This window comes from Magallana gigas, chromosome 9, assembly GCF_963853765.1.
Source record: "Magallana gigas chromosome 9, xbMagGiga1.1, whole genome shotgun sequence".
In the NCBI taxonomy this organism is placed as follows: domain Eukaryota; kingdom Metazoa; phylum Mollusca; class Bivalvia; order Ostreida; family Ostreidae; genus Magallana; species Magallana gigas.
The window spans coordinates 23,562,478-23,584,873 of NC_088861.1; the positions used below are offsets into that span (position 1 = coordinate 23,562,478).

A 22,396-nucleotide genomic window follows, 5' to 3' on the forward strand; every position below is an offset into this window, starting at 1 on the left:
TATATTTCACAGAGCAAATTTATCAAATCTATTCCTCATGTACAATCTCACCTTAAATTGAATTAATTATAAAGACCTTGATATGTTTTGATAACTAAGTACCGTAAAATATACATCTACTGTAAAAAGTATTCTTCCAATTCACAGTTGAAAAAAGTTCACCCATACACTGTTATGGTTGAAAGGAACTAACTTGCAGTTTTGATCTTAAGGAGAAACACCTTATAATACACCAGAGGTAATGGATCCACCACCCATCCTCATCTTGTGAACACACAGAGCGAAATCTTAACACATTACATCAAAAGTAATGGATCCACTACCAATCCTAACACATTACGTCAGAAGTAATGGATCCACCACCTGTCCTCACCTTTAGATCCTCCTTCCTGATGGACTGGACCCTCCTCTCAATGTTGTCCAGCCACACATTGAGGTCCCTCATCTCCTCCTGAATCTGACTGTACGACGCCCCCATCGACACAATCGTTGTCTTCTTAGTTTCGGCATTTGTCTTCACCTGGTTCCACTTTGACTGCAAGATAGGACAAAATACAAATGAAATACCCATTTCTATGTTTCAAAGAACATAAATATGGCAATAAGCAAGGCAGCATTTACTAGCATTGTCTGTGTCTGCCTGTGTGGATGCCAACAGCATACATCTTCATCCTCTTAACAATTACAATTGCCAGTATTTATTTTCTAGTTTACATGTTCCTCACCAAATTGAAACCCCTCAAATGTTTTCTTTACTCAATCCTTTCCATGAATTTCACAGAAATGAGTGGTATTGACTGGTGAATGCACTGACCTTCATGTCTTCCACCTGTCGGTAGATACGGATGGCTTTATCATGATCATCCAGGTCAATTTTGTGGGCCAGTAGTCTCCCCTGGTCGGCAATGTTGGACACGTCTTGTTGAAGTTTGTTGACCTCCACATCTAGAATCTGTAAAGGCAGAGAGAGAAAAACTGAGAAAAACTTCACACTTTCTTTGCAAAATCTGCAGCTTTATTAGAACACACCTTCACTTCACTAGCTTCAGCTTTACTACCCCCCCCCCCCCCCTCCTCCCTGATATCTAACTATCCAAATCTAACTTTCAAATTCTCAGTCAAAAATATCATTGTTGAAACCTTTTTCTTTTAATTAGTGCTTTAGTTTGTTTTAGATTCCCTACCAACAGAGTGAAATTATTTAAAAGGGCAGTAAAACATTTTAGTGCAGTCATCATTAAGAGCTTTAGTTTGTGCAGGATTCACTTCCAATGTGAGTAAAATGTTCTGTTCTCAACACCAGTAAAACACCCACTGAGTTATCTACCTTAGTTTTATCCTCTGGTCTCCCTACTAAGTCCTCCGTGGTCACTTGACCTTTGTTGACCAGGCTGTTGTCAAGGACAATGACCTCTTTCATAACTGTGTCGTACTGTTCCTGAAATTCTCCATCGTCGACAGCGGTGCTAGTATCAGCAGACGATGACATCAGGGAACTCTGGGATACCTCCAACACTGTTGTCTTGGTGATCTCCATGGAAACATTTCCTTCCTTGGTCTGCTGTTCATGTGTTTGCTATAATTAAAGGTAAAATTGAAATGAGAAAAAATGATCTGTAATATTTACACTTTTCAATAATGCATTAAATTTCAAATTAACAAATTAACTTGTACCAAAGTGAAAATTAAATTATATCTAAAAGTGACACCTTGCTTCAAAAACATCAATAAATAAATTCATCTGAGAGTAAAATACATCTGTCTGATACATACTAATTTTGACTAGTTTAAATTTCATTATACATATATTTAAAAAAAAAAAAAGATACATTTTAATGATTTTACATCAAATGAACATCAAATATCACTCATACAGTAATTAGTTTTTTCTACAAAAGCTGAAGTTAGAATAGGTGCAGTTGTCTTCAATATATGTATTTTTGCTGTTTAGAAGAGTTTTAATGCAACACTATTTCATTTTTTTTCAAGCATACAAAATACAGAATAGAATTTGCATAAAGTTAACTTCTTATCTATGAAGTATTCTATTAAAAGCATTTCTATGATTAATGCAAGAAAAATAAGAAGAGAGACCAGTCAAGCACTCACACTGTTGACCTCTAGTTATATATGCAAACTAACCTCTAACCTCTGTGTTCTGGTTACACATGCACACTGACCTTTACCCTTTGTCTGACGTCGTCCCAGCGCTGGTTGAGGTGAGTGAGCTCTGGCTCGACCATGGCACTGTAGCGATCGCTCTTACTTATCAGACTCAGGGCCGAGTCTCGGACTTCCTCCACCTGACTCACAAGGTCGCCGATTTCGGACTGAAGGTCGCCGATCTTTTCCTTCTCGTGGTCAGACATTTGCTGGTAGACGGGGAGCTGTTCATGGGCCATCAATGTGCCTTCAGCCTTGGTCAGCCATTCTTTGACCTTCATCAGTGCGGTCTGGAAATCCACGAACAAGAGCTCTAGGGAGCTGATGTCATCCTGTCAACGGAAATCAAGAGAATGCAACCAAAGCCTAAGTTTTTGTTTGTAACACACAAAATACAATAGCCTTTCAATGCAAAATATGAATATATATATATATATATACATGTATACACAGTAAAATCTCATAGCCTGATTCTCGATGGGGCTGAGAAATTTTTTTAGATTTAAAGGTATTTGAGATATTATGTCAAAGTAAAATGCATCCAATCACTGCTTCAGACATTCAACTCGCATAAACATATATTTGACTTTCAAGATAATGGCGTTAGATATAAATGCAGGTCAAAAGAATTCATGCAAAAGACATGCATTTTCTTTCTCATGAAATTGATGAAAATCATTAATTTTCATCAATCAATTTACATCATCTTTCAAACCATTAGGCAATTACTATGCGTATACCATACGATAAGTAACAGACAGACGTACTGATAGTTTTTCCCGTTTAAGAGACAGCCTCCTGGCCAGACCCTCCCACACATTGGAGATCTCGGTAACATTGTCCGATGCCTCGGGGAGCGCCTTGTCCTCCGTCAGGTCCTCTATCTGGGTTACTAGGTCACGCATGGTTGATAACATGGACACTCTCTTCTGCATCTCCTCTTGTACATCCTGAAATATTACAATACATCATTTAAATTGACTAGATCTGTATTTGTTGCATGGTTTCAGGCACTGTTTTCCTGAAATTCTGCTTACAACCTTGAGTCTTGGAAATATATTGGTTGCATGTGTATTTTCATGTCACTTTATGATTTTTGGTTTCCTGATTAGGGATGGGACGATCCACTGATGCACCGGTGCATCGCGGTATTTAATTTGACGATATTTGGATCGATACATTTACCATTAATACAACGATACCTTACGGAACTTTTTTTATTTTTTCAAAAATATCCGAGCTTCATATATCGGCTATTTTTAGTCCGCGCGCCTAATATGAAAGTACAAAGATTGCGGAAAACCTCGAAAAGTTGTCAAAACTGTTAGGAAGCTAAATATGGAGTGTGGAAAACTTTTGGAGTACTTGTTTATGAAAAACTAGTCTAAAGTACCGGTAATTTGTAAATTGTGCAACGCTCATTATGAATATAACAAAATAACTTTGGACACGCGGTAATACATCGGCAGGTTGAATAAATTTTAAACTTTTATTCATGTTCTCATTTAATTGCAATGTATCGTGATATGTATCGTATCGCATCTCATGTATCGTGATATGTACCGAATCGGCTCAGTACAGTATCGTCCCAGCCCTATTCCTGATAGCTGAGTAGTTCCCACAGGGCAAATTGAATAAAATTTAGGGTAGGTTTTACGCAAAGCAGAGTTGTCTTTCTTGTGAAGACCTTTTAGTGATTAAATCATAAATGCTAATTTCATTCATGAAATGATATAAAAAATGAACAAACTCATAAACTTAAAATGGTCACACATCAGATAAAACACAGTGTCCCCATCACAGTTATTCTCTGCTCTTTTCTGGACTATCATGGTGCCTTTGAAGTATATAAATAATACTCCCAAGCAGGTAAATACAAAGTTTGTATACATGTACATGTAGAGGTGTAACTCATCATTATCCAACCTCTACTATGATAAAAACCTTTACCAGCCATATATATGGGTATTGAATCCCTGGAGTACCTTGACATAGGATAGATCCTGATCCAGGTTATGGACTCCGGGTGTGGCTTCCTTGGAGTCCAGGTCCTGATTGACAGACTCCAGAAAGTCCTTCACCATGGTCGTCTCTTTCTTCAACTTCTTGGCCAGCTTCAGGGCCTTCTCTAAGGCAGACTTCCCTTTGGTTACCTTGACAGGATCAGAAAAATACATCACTTTAAAAATATGAATTCAAAGTTGTCTGGGATTATCAATTTCTATTCGTTTCCAACCACAAAAAACACAAAAGGTGAATTCATTAAATTTAGCACCTGGTTGACTTCTTTTACCATGCACAGTGAAATTTGAAGGTTAATTTACATACAGCCTTGAACTTTGATTAAATTTCTACACATAATACATCAAACCAGCAACACTGATGCATTGTTCTAGGCTTTATGAACTCTTTGATTGGAGCATGCTTGATATGGCTCCAAAACAAAACCAGACAATGAAAAGTACAGAATTGAGCTCTAATTAGAAAAAGCAGGTACATTGCTGGTTCATGACATCTTTATCTTTATTTACCTGTTAAAACACTTCCTAACCAATTTACCAATACCTGGATGCTAATATTATTATATAATATTTTAATATATATGTGCCCTAATCAATCATAACACTGTGAAAATTATATCAAATGGACCTGTCTACACCAAAAGTTAACCTGTCTGCAAATATTGTTTTGCTAGTGTTTTGATACCTGCTGCTGAATACTTCTAAAAGTACACCTTGAATTTACAAGCTCACATCAAATATGAGCTAATCTGCTCACAAAAGTTTTAAACCTCAAATTGACCTTTCCATTTGTTCCTGCATTACCGTCAACAATAATTAAAAACAATTAAATGAATCTGAATACACCTTGACCTGATTTGCCAACAATTATTACTAAACCTGTAACTGAATACACTGTCATCTAGACGATACACTTGTACCAATCTTCACCTTGACCACACACCTGTACCTATATACACCTTGACCCTATCTGCCAGCAACTATCGTTACACCTGTACTTGCATACATCTTGACCTCCTTACCTGTCCCCCAAGATCATTGTACTGCTGTTTCAGGGCATCCATTTGCTGGTTGAGTTTCTCCGGGAATTCCACCTGTTGTTTCTCGGCGATCTGTCGTCCAGTCTTTATCACCTGTTCCACCTCCGGTTTCAATTCGCTCATTGTACGGTAGAATTTCTACAACGAGTTTGTTGTCACCAATTTAGAACTGCATTTGAGTCAACACATGATAAATAGATTCCTCTGTTAACTTTTTATCAGAATTAGCATTTCCGACCACATCTAGATTACAGTGTTTTTTCATTTTTTTTGTTTTTTATGACTTCAAGCAATATTTGACATAATATGAATATGCAATCACATAGCCATTACTTTACAGCATATATGTATAAGTAGCAGTAAACAATTGTAAATCAATTTAAAAAAAAGAAATAAAACTCTACATTCAATAAAGTTTTTCATTAAGAAGTAATTTAAACATTCTATAAGGTCAATTTGTCCTTCAAAGATTTCCTTTAACAAAAAGTAAAACCTTATATGATAAATGCAACAGAATCATTAAACAGTTTTTTTTAAAAAATGGCAGACATATTAAAATCTTCTCTTACTTCATTTCCCCAAAGTTTAAACAGTCTCCATATTGTTTAACCATCACAATGAACATATCCAGTATATTGACATGATTAAACAGGCGTCATAAAACCCAGTGGCTTGTCAGGCCTAGCATAGCATTGTTATCTGTATTTTTCAATAAACTCCAAACCATTTACAATGCTATATTTGAATTCTGTCATAAATTACCAGTGACACTGTGCAAGGTAGAGCGCTACTTCTGTGGAGAAATTTATTATTGTGACCTTTAACCTTTGGATCAGTGATCAGACGTTAATTTGACAGGCCTGTTTACTACATCTAGGGAATCATGTCATATTTTAACAGGCATAAATAAATTTTAGTCAAAGATTCATTTTTTTTGTTTTCTTCTACAATTCAAGATTGTTGTATTGCTTGTTGAAGATTTTTATCCCATACACAATCCCCCCCCCTTTTTTTTCTTAGAACTTAGGTAAACATTTTGAATTTCAACAAAAGCTTTGAACTCACCACACAAATTTCCAGCTTCTCCTGTAAAAATTCCGGATCTTCCGATGAAATCTCCACCAGATGGATCTGTTCCCCAATATGGTCCAGGTCCCGCTTCACCCGACTAAACTTGGGCTCGAAGTCTGCAGGCCTCTGGAACTTCCGAAACTTTACAGACACTTCGGTGTAATGTTTCTTCAGCAGTTCAATTTGCTCACGAAGTCTGATACTGGCCTCCATGTTTCCCTCCGATTCCAAATCGGCAGCGTAAGTCTCAAGTTCCGCCAGCATTTCCTCGTTCTGTTTGAATTCCTCCTTCAGCGAGTCGTATTCCTCTGGAACGTCGCCCGCAACAACATCCGCATCGATTCTCTTCTGCAACAGCTCCGCAATATCTGACATCCAGTTGGTCATCTCCAGGATCTTCCTCTCCGTGTCCTGTGCTTGACTGATGGACTTCTCCAAATTGTGGATCTTCTCTCTTGCCTGAAATTAACAACAAATTGAAACAAAATACTTCTCCATTGCCATTAATACGAACAAAATGAAACATCTATAACAATGCATAAAATCTTCTCTATTGCCTAAAATAAAATAATTGATACCTAAAAGTAACAGTGCGGAAAAATACATCTGAACTTCTGTATCAATTAACCTAATAGGATACCTGTAATAGTGGACTTCTGCAAAACAAGTAATTCCTCAAATCAAGACATAGCTTTGGTATGCAATGTTGTCATTGTTTTGCTCTCTTCCATCATTTCATTTACTTTATTTATTTCTTAAAGGGCATTAAATAACCAAGTATGCAATGCATCTTTCTATTGTACTATGTTGCAAACAGAAGACGAGTTGCAAACAACTGAACCATTATGACATACAAAATTTATTCAAAACATCTACAACCTCAGGCTCTTAATACCACATTTAAGCATTTCACTTATAATTCATTATAGGCCTAAATATCTGCCTAATTAAGGGCAGATCGCTCTAAATTGTCTTGCTAGTCAAGGGCAGATTACTCTAAATCCTCCAGCTACAGTGTAGGCAGTGGTATGGTTTTAGCAGACATTACCTGACAGTCGAGGATGTTCCATCGGTCGCTGTAGGCGTCGATCTGGGACTTGATGTGGTCGGACATGATGGAGTTGGCCATCAGGTCGCGCCCCAGTGACTGGAGGCGGGTCTTCTTGTCCAGGGTGTGGTCCTGTAGACAGATCTCTATGTCCTGTACAGAGAGAAGGAAGAACCTCATCAACGATAAAGCACGTAAAACACACCACTAAAAACAAACTCAGACACAAAGGAGGAGACACAGTCTGGTAAGTAGCTATATTGCTATAAATATTGCGCATAAAATATGTTTTCAAATGGACTGTGCTGAGATTTTGAGCTATAATATAACATAGGATGTTTTGCAGTGTGTTGTTACGGTGACTTACATCAAGATCTTCCGATATCTCCTCCGCATCACTGCTCGCGAGACGTGGACGTCTGATCTTCCTCTCCAGTAAATTCAGGCGCTGGGTCTCCTCATCCAAGAATGCTATAATGTTAAAAATAAAAAAAATACATCAATAGACATGTTTTGGAGCATACTTTTATATTCAGACACATCACAAGTTACTGTAAACCAACATTTATTCGCTGCGACTTTATTTTGCGATTTACTAGTAATTTTAATTAAAAAGAATGGATGCCACTTTCTACAGGACATATTTTGCTCTGGTTTATTTATAAACACAAAACTGACCACCGAACTCCCTCCACTGTCCCTCCGCAGTGGAGAAGATCTGGGAGTAGTGCCCCACCCTGTTGTAGACGTCCGTCCACAGGGCGTTCATCCTCATCAGTGACCGGGCCAGGTCCTGGAGGCTCCCCGCGGGGGCTCTGTTCAACATCTCGTTGGCGTCCTCATTGATCTTGTTGTTCTCTCCCTCTCTCCCAGACACTTCTTGTTTCAGTGTCTACAAAGTCAATCACATTGAAATTATTCATTGCCCTGTAAAAAGGAAATTCAAACAATATGAATTCAAAGCATATTGAAAGGCTACTTCAATTTCATACATAAGGTTATAGAATACCTTATTCAATCCCCTCCCCTCTCAACTTCAAATCTCCCTCAACCCCATTCCCTTAAAAAAATAAAACTTCACTAACCTTGAACTTTTTACTTTTCACCTGGAGGTCGTTCAGACTCTCCACTGCATAGTCTTTGTTAGAGAGGTCCTCTTTGATTGGCTCGAGCCACTCCGTCATGTCCTTGATCCGCTCGTACATTTTCTGGCTGGCCTCCAGCGCCCCCTTTAGGCGCGAGTTCTGCTCCCCCGCCATCGTCACCACCTTGTTCCACTTCTCCTGCAAGGATGTCACTTCCTGCGTTATTTTCTGGCCGAATTTCGGGTCGGCATCCTCAGTCAGCTGATTGCACAGGTCCTGTATATTATTGACGTTCTGCTGCAGTGTGCCTATATCATCTTTCACTCCCTGTCAATTTTCAGAGCAAACACAATTCATTACATCATTCCTATTTATAGACAAATAATTAAACTATTTCATCACACTTTTTCTATATAAATCAGGTTCCTAAAATCTACATGACATTCACATAGCAAATTTTCTCTGTTGGCATGCAAATACATATTTTATATGATCTATATTCACCTACATATATATATATATATATATATATACCATACAATAATACTGAATAAGAAAATTTGTGGTTTCCTGTCAGATATACATACATAACTTGTTAATAACTTCCTGTCAGTAATTAAGTCATTTTAAAAAACAATCAGGTTGTGCCCGAGCCCTAATGTCACCAGATGATGTCATCTAGGGCAAAAACATTTTCAATCTTTCTTTTAACTTCCCATGCATGACATTCCTCTCTTCAGTACATAATTCTAGAGTAGCATTTTGTGGACATTAAGATTTGTTCTAAGTAATATTTTTGTAATGCCATTTCTTTGGGTTACAAATTGATCCGACACAGAACACTGATGGGTTTTGCTAACTTTGATGTTAATGGGTATACCTAAAGGGTTTTCTTCAACAGGTTTAAAAGAACAAAAACAATCTCCTTTTTTTTTTGCATGCATTATCAAGTTCATTGAGCTTTGTGCAAAATGAAAACTCACATGCATCTAACATGAACGAATCTCCAATCTACGGTGCAGTTAAGAATCTGTAGTTCCATTACAGAAGCATAACTAACATAACAGTTTTTATTTGATAATATTAAAGAAATTTGCCAATCAATATCAACAAAACTAATGTCAATATTACATGTATCTATAAATCTATGTCCAAGAAATGTTCCTTGTTTTTCAATCATTACTTAAAATTAATCTCTCCATCTTTGAGTCTGGTTTGTGAGTGAGTGACAACAAGTGTTCATGGCTTCAAACTTAAAATTGTGGTCCCGTCATACCCATCATTGATAGCCCTTCTTAAAACAAGGTCTTTCCCTATTAGACATACATCCTTATTCCTCATCTGAATAAAACATGAATTGATCAAAATGCAATCATTCAAAGCTGGTATCCATTTTTCATGAAAAATGCAATGCAAGAACTATAGTAATACATTCAGCCAGCTGAACTTAAAAATTTGATTTCTTAGCCAATGTTCTATGTTCTAGCAGTTAAATCCTCCCCTCCCTTTGTTTTATCTTATATGCCTACACAAATATATCCCTTTAAACCTCTCTCTCTCTCTCTCTCTCTCTCTCTCTCTCTCTCTCTCTCTCTCTCTTCCCACTACCGATAACCAAACCTAAAACAACAATTTACTCCCCACATAACCCCTCCAATAACTTCCCATACACTATACACTGCACTCCTTCCCACACTCCTCCCCACCATTTCTCTGGCATACACGATCGCTCTTACCCACAGGCACAGTTTTACAAGAGTTGTGGTTCTTACATTGCTTTCGGCCATTTGTGCGGTGAGATTGGGGATGTCCCCCGTGGCTGGATCCGGAGCATGCAAAAAGACGCCCAGTTCCTCCATCCAGCGCGTCAACCCGATTGTCTGATTCTGAGAAATATGACAGTGAGGTGGAAAGCTTTAGTGACAACAGCAAGTGCACCAGACATTAAATGAATGATCAAATGTAGGCTTTGTGTAAAAAGCTCACTCTGGGCTCTACACCTTGAAGAGTCAGAGTGCAGGGGGTGGAGACTATTACACAAACATCCAATTTACTTTAGACTGACACATAAAGGTCCACCCCCTGCACTCCCTGCCTCTTTAAAGTGAAAGGACTAAAGTCTGCTTTTTTTTGCACAAAGCTTGAAATGAAGTGTGTGTGTGAAAAAAAAAAAGTCAAAACCAAAAAAATTGTCATTCCTTTGTGTGAGTGGTTTCAATGACCGACATGTACAAAAAACTATAGAGGGAGTGGTCAGCACTGGGGACTTGTGACAAATGGAATGTGTGTGGAGAAATAAATGTCTGCAGTTCTATAAATTGAAAATTTGACATGAATTTCATGAAAAGTTAAAGTAAGAAAATGTCAAAATTAGTCCATGGAAATGAATAACAAAACAAACAAATGAAAATATGATAAACCAAGACTCAAAATAACTGAAAACACAACCTATTTATTGGTCATTTTAATGTTGAGTTACAGCACGATCATCTGCTGTTCAATTCCTCTGAAGGAAGTTTGTGTTAGAAAAAACTAAACTGACAAATACATGAACTACATGTACATGTACTAAACACAAAGAAGTCCATGCAAAACACAAGGAAAATAGGAAGGTACTTGTAGTAACAACATAACAAAACAAAATCAAAATACTCAATGTACTCAACAATGATTAATGAATTTATCAATGAATTCACATGTAAATTATGATATACATTACCGGCACTTTAACACTTTTCTATCAAGATTGAAATTTTTTAAGCTTACATATCAATTAACAAAAAAAAAAATCAGTTTTTTTTTCATAATTAAAAGTTCTTTTTATTAAAAATGGACCTCAATATGAAAGTTATGAAAGTAGAACTAACCTGATATTGCTTGATTTGCCCGATAGCTCGCTCGAGCTTGGTGAGACGGGAGTTGATCTCGCGAGACACATGGCTCCACCTGGAGTTGAGCCCCTCCAGATTCCTCTCCATGGCCTGGGCTTTGTCGTGGGGCCCTGATTTCACTACCAGCTCTTTTCCAGTCTTGTTGATGTAGTCCAAACTTCCCTGGTGTTCTTGTAAGTCCTCTTGCAGGCTCTGAAGAAAAAATTGATTTCAAATAATAAAAAATGCTCAATAATCTTAGGTTTCACACACATGAAATTAATTAGAATGAACAACATTCTGCTGTCTTATCTATGTATAAATCATTTGATTTTTAAAAGAAAAGCAAATTTAATATTTTGCAATTTTTTTTATTGCTGAGCTGATTAAACAGATATACAAAATCATGTCATCATCATCAAAACTGATGCATCAACACATAATATAAACCATAACTTTTCCCTTTAAGACACTGAGCTTTCACAACAGAAGTTGCTGGTTCAAATCCGTGGATTGATCAGTACCTTGTACTGTTTGAGCTGCTCCTCCATCACCTCGGCCTCGTTGATCTTGAATTTCTCGGAGGCCAGCAAGCTCTCCATATGCGTGACCCACTTCAGCAGGGCCTCCATCGCCTCGAGATATGACCTAGGGGGCGCTTTATCCTGCGCATTTGTCAGCTCCTGCTGCCGTTTGTCTGCAATTATACGAAAATCGTTGCAAAAATTATAACTGTAGCATCCCTTCGATACCCAACCTGTCGTCTGAGTTCGTATACAATAGTTCCTGTAGAAGGAAAGAGAATTAGATACAGGTATTTATTGAGATTGGATACTGAATGATGATGGTTTTCATTCGAGTCAGAATTAACATAGGAGTAGGTGTGTAGGATTATAGTGTTGTATGTTATTAGAAGAAGAATTACAAGTAGGTAAACGATCATTGTGGAAAAACAAAAAGATACAGACTATGGATGAGTGAGACTATCCCAAACTTTAGGCTCCAACAAATCAACAACAACTAGACCATGTAAAATAACACAACATAGAGATACATCAACTTTACACAACACGTACTGTAAACATGGAATTTCTGAATGCAGTGATTTACATAAAATATGAGAGAAGGCAGCTAGTTTCTATCAGGAAGGTGACTATCCTGTGTATAGTGAAAATGAAAAACATCATTTATTTGCAGAAATAATAATTAGGCATATACCGGTAAATAAATTTCACCTTGGGTTTTACGCACTCATAATAAATGATATAGTCTACAAATATCCATGTTTGCAGTACATCATGCAGATCTCATCTGAATTTAACAGAGGGGAATATATCAAACAGGCGGATCAAAGTGAATATTCTATAAGGATTTGCATAGGATAAAATGGTGAAATATCACATAATCAAATACACGTTTACAGAAAAAATGAATCAGAGTGGGAACACACACATTTACAGACGAATTGGACATTTAGTGAACACGAAATTCAAGGGGGGATAACTTACTTCTGCAGGTAGCTAAAAAGCAGGAATGAATTATGATAAAATGTCACATAAATACAAGAAGTTTAGTCAAAGATGAAAAGAATAGGAAATGGGATACACTATTTCTCAACATTTCAAATGTCTACAACAAAAAAATGCAATGGAAATGGAAGAAGAGGTGTTTTATGTCCAGTTTCAGTTATAACAGTAAAAAACACATATATATCCTGCTATAGCTGCACGGTTTTTTAAAGTCATCAAACAGACTTTAATGAGATCTAAATGTAAAATGCTCCATACAGTGCTTGAAAAGTTTTCGTCATATGGTCTTGACATTTCTACTGTAAACTCTGAATACAAGAAAATTTTCAAGCCATCTCCAAGTGCTGAGTGAAATTTGAAAAACTGATGCAGTGCATGCTCTCTCTCTCTCTCTCTCTCTCTCTCTCTCTCTCTCTCTCTCTCTCTCTCTCTCTCTCATTTCCTTGACATCATCTCCCAACAGATCATCGCCATGCACTAACACCTTGACTTTTCAGCCCCTGTTGCAAATGTGAAGACTCTAAAACAAAGAAACTTGTGCAAATAAAGAAGAGAAAAGTTACCCAGAAACACATCATCAGACTCAGAGTCAGAGTCCGAGGAGCTGGCTGAAAAATTCAGCTTGATGCAACAAAAGTGACGAAACCATGAAACTAGGAAATCATTCTTTTTTTATGTATTTTCATCATATAGTGTATAACGCTTCGATAGGAAGTGGGGGAAGCCTTACAGATTTTGTTGAAGGTGGTTTCCCATCGTTTGGTGAAGGCCTCCAGGTCCATCTGGATCTGCCTGGTGGTGCCGGAACTCTCCAGTAAGGAGGCTGCCTCCAGGTTCAGTCGTTCTATCCGGTCCTCATGGGACTTCATGGCCTTCAGTTTCACCTACAAAATCATACATTGAAATCAATAAGAAATCTTTTCCGAACCACTTTAACACTTAAAAATTAAAAAATTGCATACATAGGGCAAAATGAAAACTTCGCTTTTTATTTTGTAACAACCCTTTTTATTTTTTAGCAATGCCTTTACTAGGCTTTAGTTATATTTTGCAACTTAGCATAATAAAACATTACACATATAGGATGTTTCTGTTGTTGGTAAGTCCTGTGTATAAGTATGGAGCAGATTCTGATTGTTTCTCTACCTCTGTACTTTCCCCAGCATTAAATTCTTAATACTCTGGACTGTGTAAAAGTAGACACTTTCAGACTCCATACTAACTATAGAATACACATGTATAGAAGACAAAACACATTCCAGCGTTATACCCTGCACTGCTCCAGCTGTTTTGTGATCTCCATAGCTTCCTCTGCAATTCTCTCTGCAGAGCTGACCCACTTTTCATAGCTGGACATCAGTTCCTGCAAGGCGTGGAGCTCGTCGTAGAACTTCTTTGATTGGATGTTCAGATTGACCTTGGTGATTGTGTGGGACAGTAGCACCGCCAGAGCGTCCCAGCGCCGCTCAATGTCCGCCAACGTCCCTGCCACAGAGTCTGTTGACTCTCCCGCTAAAATAAGCAAAGACTTTACTTCAAAGTAAATCATTTATAATCACACATCCATTCCAATAAACCTAATAGCGAGTAATCTAGGCTGGTGGTAAGTTTAGTCTAGTTTGACCATCACATCACCAAAACTAAAGTTGGTAAAATTTATCTTGTGTATACTTGTATGGAAAAAACTGCAACAAAATACACACATCAAAAGGTAAATGGCATACCCCAATCCTTAAAGGTAGCCAAATTTTACAACCATCAAAAAATCCTCTACAGAATACATTAACAATCCAAAACTCCATCCATAGGTATGCTATAGGTTAAGCTAACAGTTAGCCAGTATAGCTAGAAGCTTACCAAAATTAAGCTCCGTCATAACTCGTCTTCCGGTAGATAACACTTTGTGGACCTCACTTTTTCTCTCCTCAACTTCATTTTCTGTGTCCTAAAAAGAAACCCAACTTCCACCAATCAGAACACACCTAACATCTCTGTATGATTTAACCCAAACATGATCAGACATAGGCAGCAGAAAAGATTGCCAATCTACAGAAGATCTGTAGTGTATTCCTTTGAATCAGCAAAAAGTCCAATTGTTTCTTACGAAAACTTGATTAATTAATCTTGATTGAACTTCTCACCTGAACAAGAACAAGTTGTTCTTCGGCTGTGAACTGATCGTTGGGTGAACTAGTTGCCCCATCCTCATCCTTGGTGAGCAGTTCAAGTGTTGTCTCGGTCCTCTCGAACCACTCCAAAAGTTTCTTTGATTCCATCTCAAACTGAGATTTTAACACCGAGTCCATTTTCCGCCTCTTGGCAGTGTTGGGAGGATTTTTGAGTTTTCCGTCCTCTGTGAATTCGGACATCATCTCCATGGAAACATTACTTAATTCTACACCTGAGTTTGCAATCTGAAAATAAATGATAATACACATTTAAATTATCATGTTTATTATATCAATACTTTCCATATTCAATTAATTTGCTCTTCCTCTGTAACATTTATCATAAAGGCAGTCATTGTAATTAATTTATTTAGCAATGAATTAAATTAATTCACAAATACAGCGAATCTCCCTCTGTTATAATATTTTACCTTTAGTCATACTGTAAGTCATTGTCTTACCTTTTTACTATGAGTCTCCATCTGCTGTACGAGTTTCTCCCAGCGCTCCTGGAAGCTCTCGAGCTGTGAGCTGATCTTGAGCACGGCGGTCTCGTTGTCCACGTACTGGACGATCTGTTGACCACACTCGGTGAGTGAGTCAAACCGCTGTACCTGCTCCACCATGTCATTCTCTATCATCTGTATAGCAAAAATCATACGTCAAGATACCTCAATACATTTCCTTACTTTTTCAAGACACAACTTTCCATTCAACATATTAAGAATTTATGTATAATGTATACATGAAAAAGGTTTCATGTCAAAAAAAATTTACAAACATTAGAATGTGACAGATTGCCAAAGTAATGAGAGTATTGAAACCATTCAATTCAAGTTCACATTAATGATATAACGCAAATAGACACACATATATAACATTATTAACAAATGGCATGCAAAACAGACAGATGAAGAGGCAGCTGATCACACATCAACTATATGTATAAACTTGCTAAGCTTCAACATCTGGCCAAAAATGACCAAATCAATATAAATTATGTAGCACCTTTATTTCTTCTTTCTCTCTGTTTTATTAAGACCTACCTTGAGATCCTTGACTTGTTTAATCACTGTGTCAGGGTCAGTGAGGTCAGACTCCATCATAGTTCCCAGAATTCCCTCCTTCTCAGCGAGCCAATCAGAAAACTTGGCCTGCTCCTCGGAGAAGTTCTGCCACTTCAGAAGGAGGTCCTGTAGGACCAGCCACTGCTGTTCTGTCCACGTACAAATGGCTGCCCACTTCTTCCCTAGTCTCTGTAGCTGAGTCTCCATGGCTTCACAAGCTGAAAGAAAAAATATTCCAACTCAAGAGCATGTTTTCTACACAGATTCACTCGTTTTCATATTTTTTTTAAATTAAACAATTCATAATTGGCAATGTATAAATCGTGAATTCATAAACATACACATCTAAATACTGACTGGATTTTCAGACCAGCTACTGAGCTTAAAAATTAACTTTCTCTTGTGGGATTTGACTGACCCCTAACAGCAAAGATAGCCACCCCCCCTCCCACCTCCTTTCCCCCGGATCCCTTACCCGACTCTGTATTTGTGTCGTCTACAACCACCACCATGTCCTGTAAGTTGTCCACTTTCTTCTGTTGTACCTCCAGCTCTTGCTGAATTTTCTGCTCAAACAAAAAAAATTTTCAATTTAAATGCATTTTCTTAAACCCCATAAAAGCAGTGTTCTTGAATTACAGTTTATCATTTTGTTATTGATCTTGAAAATTAATGACTGTAGAGAAATTGTGTGAAAACTTAGAAAAAATGTCAGCTGAATTTTCGTTATGCCAAGTTTCTCTGTTTTTAAGCAAACACTTTCAGGTTATTTATTCTATTCTCTTTCCAAGCGTTATTAGATCTTGACGATTTGAGCTTGAATCAATTTTTATATGCACATGTATACAGACCTTATGATTGGCTATCTGTAATTTGATGGCGTCAAGCTCAGATCCGATTGGTTCCTGATTGCGGATTCGCTCCTCCATTTTCTCCAGCCACACGGCTAACTCGTCCAACTGTTTTTGCTGAGTAGCCATTAGTTTTTTCTGTAATCTGAAAGGGAATTAAAATACCTTTGTTTTACCCTGGTAACTTGAGTGTTCAATGTATATTGAAAAAAATAATATATCTAATAAAAATAACACATATGTAATTCAAGTATGATAATCAAAGTAATTATCTTTTTAACTAACCTAAAAATTCTTATAGTCTAAAAAGATATACTTTTTTTTTAATTGGGAAATTTCATAGTTAACAATTCAATTTTATCTAATTATGAATATTTCAAACATATTGGGATATAAAAAAAAAAACAAAAAAAAAAACAACAAACTTTTTATTTTGAGGATGTGAGATTACAGAGTTTAAAGTAGTTTCTGGTACCTCAAACAGACTTCAACACATCCATGATATTTGAGATAGTGATATTTGAGGTATTTGAGTTCAGAGGCACTATACACTGTTCCGGCTCACTCTTTCTCTCCTTTTTTCAGCTTTTTGTGCAACAAAAAAAACAACAAAAACGGTAACGACTCACGAGCCATTGCAGAACTTTAACTAACCAACCCGTGTCAGTGCTAATTAAGTGTAATGCATATCCCCCATGTCCGGGCTTTTTGTTTCTGATGCATAAATCTCTCTATTGCATGACTAATTAAGACAGAGGTGTTAATGGTTTATGAGCTCAATGGAGGAAAAAGTTCAGCTTCCACAGAACAACACTATTCAGAACTGCAATTCGATGCTTGACTATCTGCATTATAACTTCTGTTTTCCAACACACCCCTTTGAAGAAAAAAACACCTTTCTCACTTAAACCTCTATAAATCATGCATAATCTACCCTCAAAAGATAAATAATGCCTACAAGGTTACTACAGCAGAATAATGCAGACAAAAATTATACATGAATACCTCAAGCCAACATAAGACTTAAAGAAAATTCTCTTCTTCTTTTTCTGACAAAATGAAGAAGAACTGTATGTAGATAAAATGCACAAAACTGTCTGATTCAGAGAACAGCTATCTCCCAGTATATACAGAGCTTGTCTGAGTTTGATCCAATATATCATTCCTTGGGACAGGAAATGATACAAAAATGTGCAAATTCTATAGACAAGCGGATTCCCGGGAAGCAGCAGTGCATGGGGGCTATAACTAGCTTGTATATTTACAGAAAGTGTAATGATTTGGAAAAATACATAAAATGGCTGATTGGTAATTTACAGTGTTGTAAACTGTCTGGAAGACTTTCAAAACTCTTAACAGGCAGAACTGCTGCTACAGCTTTTATAAATATATATATATGGATCCACAATTTAGTTAGATAACCTACAGAATGCATGATAAGAGCTGTTTTTATTTTTATTTGAACGCTTTCCTGCAATGCTATTTATAATTGACTCACGAAAAAGCAGATTTGATTTCTTAAATAATGTGAAATTCTTAATCTTTCGGAAGAAAGAATTAACTCTCAGAATAGCTTAATTTACAATCTTTACACTTTACAAAATAAGTATTTGCATAATTCTAATATTGCACTTAAGCTTGCTGCATGCTATCGTTAGTTATAACTCCGATCCCAACAATTATTTGAGACACCCTGTCAGAGCAGGAAGTTTCATAATTATGCCTTATAGATTTCTTCAGTTATATGCATCCCTTTCCTATTCCTTCTAACCCTCCTTTGAAGTCAATATAGCCATTTTTGAGTTTCTTGTCTATGGCTCTCTTGGGCTCAACTTAAACCTCTTTATATATTATCTTTTCATTGCCCTTCTTTCAATATAAACCCTAGTTTTCATGTCCATGTATTTTGAGTTTTGTCATGGGCACTGCATGGTTACAATGTAACATCTGTAACATCCTATAACCATGCACAGGCTATCTGCTCCACTGTATGGTTACAATGTAACATCTGTAACATCCTATAACCATGCACAGGCTATCTGCTCCACTGTATGGTTACAATGTAACATCCTATAACCATGCACAGGCTATCTGCTCCACTGCATGGTTACAATGTAACATCTGTAACATCCTATAGCCATGCACAGGCTATCTGCTCCACTGTATGGTTACAATGTAACATCTGTAACATCCTATAGCCATGCACAGGCTATCTGCTCCCCTGTATGGTTACAATGTAACATCTGTAACATCCTATAACCATGCACAGGCTATCTGCTCCACTGTATGGTTACAATGTAACATCTGTAACATCCTATAACCATGCACAGGCTATCTGCTCCACTGTATGGTTACAATGTAACATCTGTAACATCCTATAGCCATGCACAGGCTATGTGTTCTCTTCTTTCTCTGAATAGGTTCGGGTTACATAATCAAGACTATACACTTGTTACAGGTGAGGTTGACAGAACGGAGGCATCAAAATAGAAATAAGGTATATATATGTCTTACAATAAATAGGGTATCAAAATAAAGTAGGGTATCTATTTCTCCTGTAACTTCTTTTCTCCTGGGCTGGGTGTATCATGTTTACTCCAGTTTATATACACACCTGATGTCCACAAGGTGCGAACTTTGATTGTAGTAGTTCCCTGTATGATTTTCTTGTTTCTGTCTTTGATGGTACAATGTATGTCAATAATGTAATACTAAGTAATTTTCTTTATTTCAATTTTCAGAACCATTAAATGATCAATGATAATCATTACAGTGTCTTTTACACATGTTTATTTTTGTCGGCAAAATTAATATAATAGCAGCCCTTTGTTTTGAGAACACCTAACAGGGTTTATCTTTCACGTTTCATTAATATAAGTACTTCAGTCAGTTTGAGGACATGTATTGCTTCTCACTTATTTTTGCTAAGTCATTCCGAGGATCATAAATCATATTGAGGACACCTTCATGGACTTCAGTTCATTAATTTTGGAGGACTATTGAGGACTCTAATTTTCATGTTCAATAATCGGAAAATGTTTATAATTCCTGTTCATTTCCATTGGCTCCTGAGTTTGTCTAATTTGAGGACTTTGAGGCAAAAACTACTTCAATGAGGACATTGATAACTAAGAATGTCTCTTTTGAAGAAGTTTTAGGAAAACTACATGGAGGACATCCAATACTCCTATTTATACAGGTATCTCACACAGTGGTCACTCACTTGGACTGCCTCTCTATCATCTTGAGGCGAAGCTCCTCCCAGCGATTATTGAGGAGCCCCATCTGGACCCTGATCTCGTTCTCCTCCTCAGCTGTGACCTTGCCCTCAGTGATAAGGTCGTTGCCCTCCTTGACCACATTGCCAATGCTGTCTTGATGTTTTGTCAGCTCTAACATAAACTCCTGAAAAAAAAGCACACAAATATTTCAACATGGAGAAAATAGGACCATCTTGTATACTTCAATTATGATTAAGAGCCAGGGATGTTTACATGAATTCATACAACTTCTGATGTCAGATGTTTGGAATAGAGGAAGGTTACTTGCCAAACCATTGATCAGACTTAGTGTATAAAACTATAATACAGCATATTAATAAAAAAAATATTCTGAGCGCTCAAATGGGAAAATTCCTCTTAACTGGTATATCTTACATTATATTAAGTTAGTAAGAATTTATTAACACTGAAATACATATAATTTATCTACAATACTGAGGTGGTATGGGCACCATGAGATATTTATGTGGATGAAAGTTCATCAAAATCAAAATTTAACACTGTTTTTAAATTTTATAATACATGTACAATATAAATGATATTTTTTAAAACTCCTTATTAATAAATATATGGATTAATGCACAGAAAGAATAATCTTCAACCTATGCACCCTTCCCTCTAAAAAAACAAACTGTCAGCTATTTCCAACTACTAATTGCTGATATCTAAACACGAAGAAACTTTTGGAGATTAACCCATGTTAGCAAGTTATTGTAATCCTAAACATAATTTGCTCATGATTAAAAACAAATTACGCAAAAACGATTACGGCAATTAAAAAAAAATTGAAAGGCGATTCAATCTAATATCCTCTTATCCGCTCTATGCAATATTTGAGAGATATGTTAAGTATATAGACTAAGGTAATGTAATCCCAGTGCTAATCTGCGGAACCCCCCAGTTAACAAGATCATAAACATTCTATACAACGCTGGCATCCCAAGAACTACAACAAATGTACCATTGTAATGGCAGCTTGAGCAATTTTCTTCAGATTATCTGTAATTGCATCATTTACAAAATAAGCTGATAGTTTATGGTGTGGGTTGTTCTTTGGAGTTGTTTTTTTTCTGGCTACTTGTAATTATGGTACCCCGCAATCATGATTGTGTCATGAATATAAAGCCAGTTATCATAAGCTCCATGTAAAAGGTGTTTCTGTAACAGCCATGACCTAATTTCAAACAAGTTATGATAAAGAACATGTACATCTTGTTAATAGCTAGTTAATGTAAACAGAGTTATTTTTCGTCCCTTGAGTTTTTGCCAAATTGGGCTCTGAAAAGCATTTTGCCCTGTTTCAAATATGTCACCTTAACACAGTTAAGTTGTATCTTATACTATTTATACTGTTAGTTTACATTTTCCAAAGTCTTTGTTGGAGATAAAACTACGAATCGATTTTCTAATGCATAGTCCAATACATTTCAACAATGACAATCTTCAATATTTAATCAAACAATCTGCTGAAAATTATATAAATATAAGTAATATTTAGGAATTATTCTTTGAATATATTGTATTGATCGAATACAGTCAAGCGAGATAAAACCCAATAAACCCCTAAGAGGTTTTTCATAAATTTGATCATGACCAATCGTATTTGCTTCATAATACATGTACTTTAATCAAAGAATGATTATTTATTCCTTAATAAAATTAGCTCCAATTTCAAATTGCCTATTTATGATAAAATGATGCCAAAATTTCCCTGATTACACTTAAGAGTTTGATTGCAAGACAGCTATTGTTTAATAAGTAGCCTAGCTAGGCAAACAAATGACCAAATAGACATTATAGACAGATAGAAAAATGGACTGATAGATAGAATGTGACACACAATCATTGGAAGTAGAATTTGGCAGAAGACATAATCAACTTACTTCATGTTGGTTAAATTGACCTTTGACCTTTTTGATGTCGTTTCCGATTGGCTCCTGCTTGTCTACGATTTCCTCCGCCTCCAGGAGCCATGCAAGGACATTTTCAAGGTCATCCTGGTAGGTCGAAAGGTCAACCGAGGGCGTGCTGGTCATACTGTGTTGACTGGAGGAGCTGCTGATTGACATGATGACCTAGAAACAAAATTGACACATTATTAATTCACTTGTATTACTGATTTAGAAAATAAATGTATCGCAGGAAAATTCAGAGATTACATAAAGTATCATTTTTTCGCTTTTGAACTGTAACAGCTAAGAT

The 22,396-nt window shown here is 36.7% G+C and overlaps 1 protein-coding gene across 11 annotated transcripts in view; it reads right to left on the reverse strand.

Moving 5' to 3' along the window:
* The window catches only part of LOC105334530 (dystrophin), a 120,450-nt gene that overhangs the window by 59,785 nt on the left and 38,269 nt on the right, over positions 1-22,396 (reverse strand). For 9 of the 11 annotated variants that reach the window (XM_066071858.1, XM_066071864.1, XM_066071861.1 and 6 more), the window contains 25 exons: positions 22,078-22,269; positions 20,137-20,318; positions 16,914-17,058; positions 16,538-16,628; positions 16,042-16,280; positions 15,457-15,636; positions 14,969-15,241; positions 14,685-14,772; positions 14,098-14,339; positions 13,558-13,711; positions 11,823-11,995; positions 11,296-11,511; positions 10,201-10,314; positions 8,429-8,755; positions 8,022-8,235; positions 7,711-7,814; positions 7,344-7,496; positions 6,290-6,754; positions 5,207-5,362; positions 4,149-4,316; positions 2,931-3,113; positions 2,181-2,495; positions 1,328-1,576; positions 815-952; positions 374-535 (listed from right to left, as the gene is read on the reverse strand). In XM_066071858.1, coding sequence (XP_065927930.1) covers positions 374-535; positions 815-952; positions 1,328-1,576; positions 2,181-2,495; positions 2,931-3,113; positions 4,149-4,316; positions 5,207-5,362; positions 6,290-6,754; positions 7,344-7,496; positions 7,711-7,814; positions 8,022-8,235; positions 8,429-8,755; positions 10,201-10,314; positions 11,296-11,511; positions 11,823-11,995; positions 13,558-13,711; positions 14,098-14,339; positions 14,685-14,772; positions 14,969-15,241; positions 15,457-15,636; positions 16,042-16,280; positions 16,538-16,628; positions 16,914-17,058; positions 20,137-20,318; positions 22,078-22,269 — 4,923 coding nt within the window. The remainder of the gene's footprint in view (positions 1-373; positions 536-814; positions 953-1,327; positions 1,577-2,180; positions 2,496-2,930; positions 3,114-4,148; positions 4,317-5,206; positions 5,363-6,289; positions 6,755-7,343; positions 7,497-7,710; positions 7,815-8,021; positions 8,236-8,428; positions 8,756-10,200; positions 10,315-11,295; positions 11,512-11,822; positions 11,996-13,557; positions 13,712-14,097; positions 14,340-14,684; positions 14,773-14,968; positions 15,242-15,456; positions 15,637-16,041; positions 16,281-16,537; positions 16,629-16,913; positions 17,059-20,136; positions 20,319-22,077; positions 22,270-22,396) is intronic. The other 2 variants (XM_066071860.1, XM_066071863.1) reach the window with 2 other exon arrangements.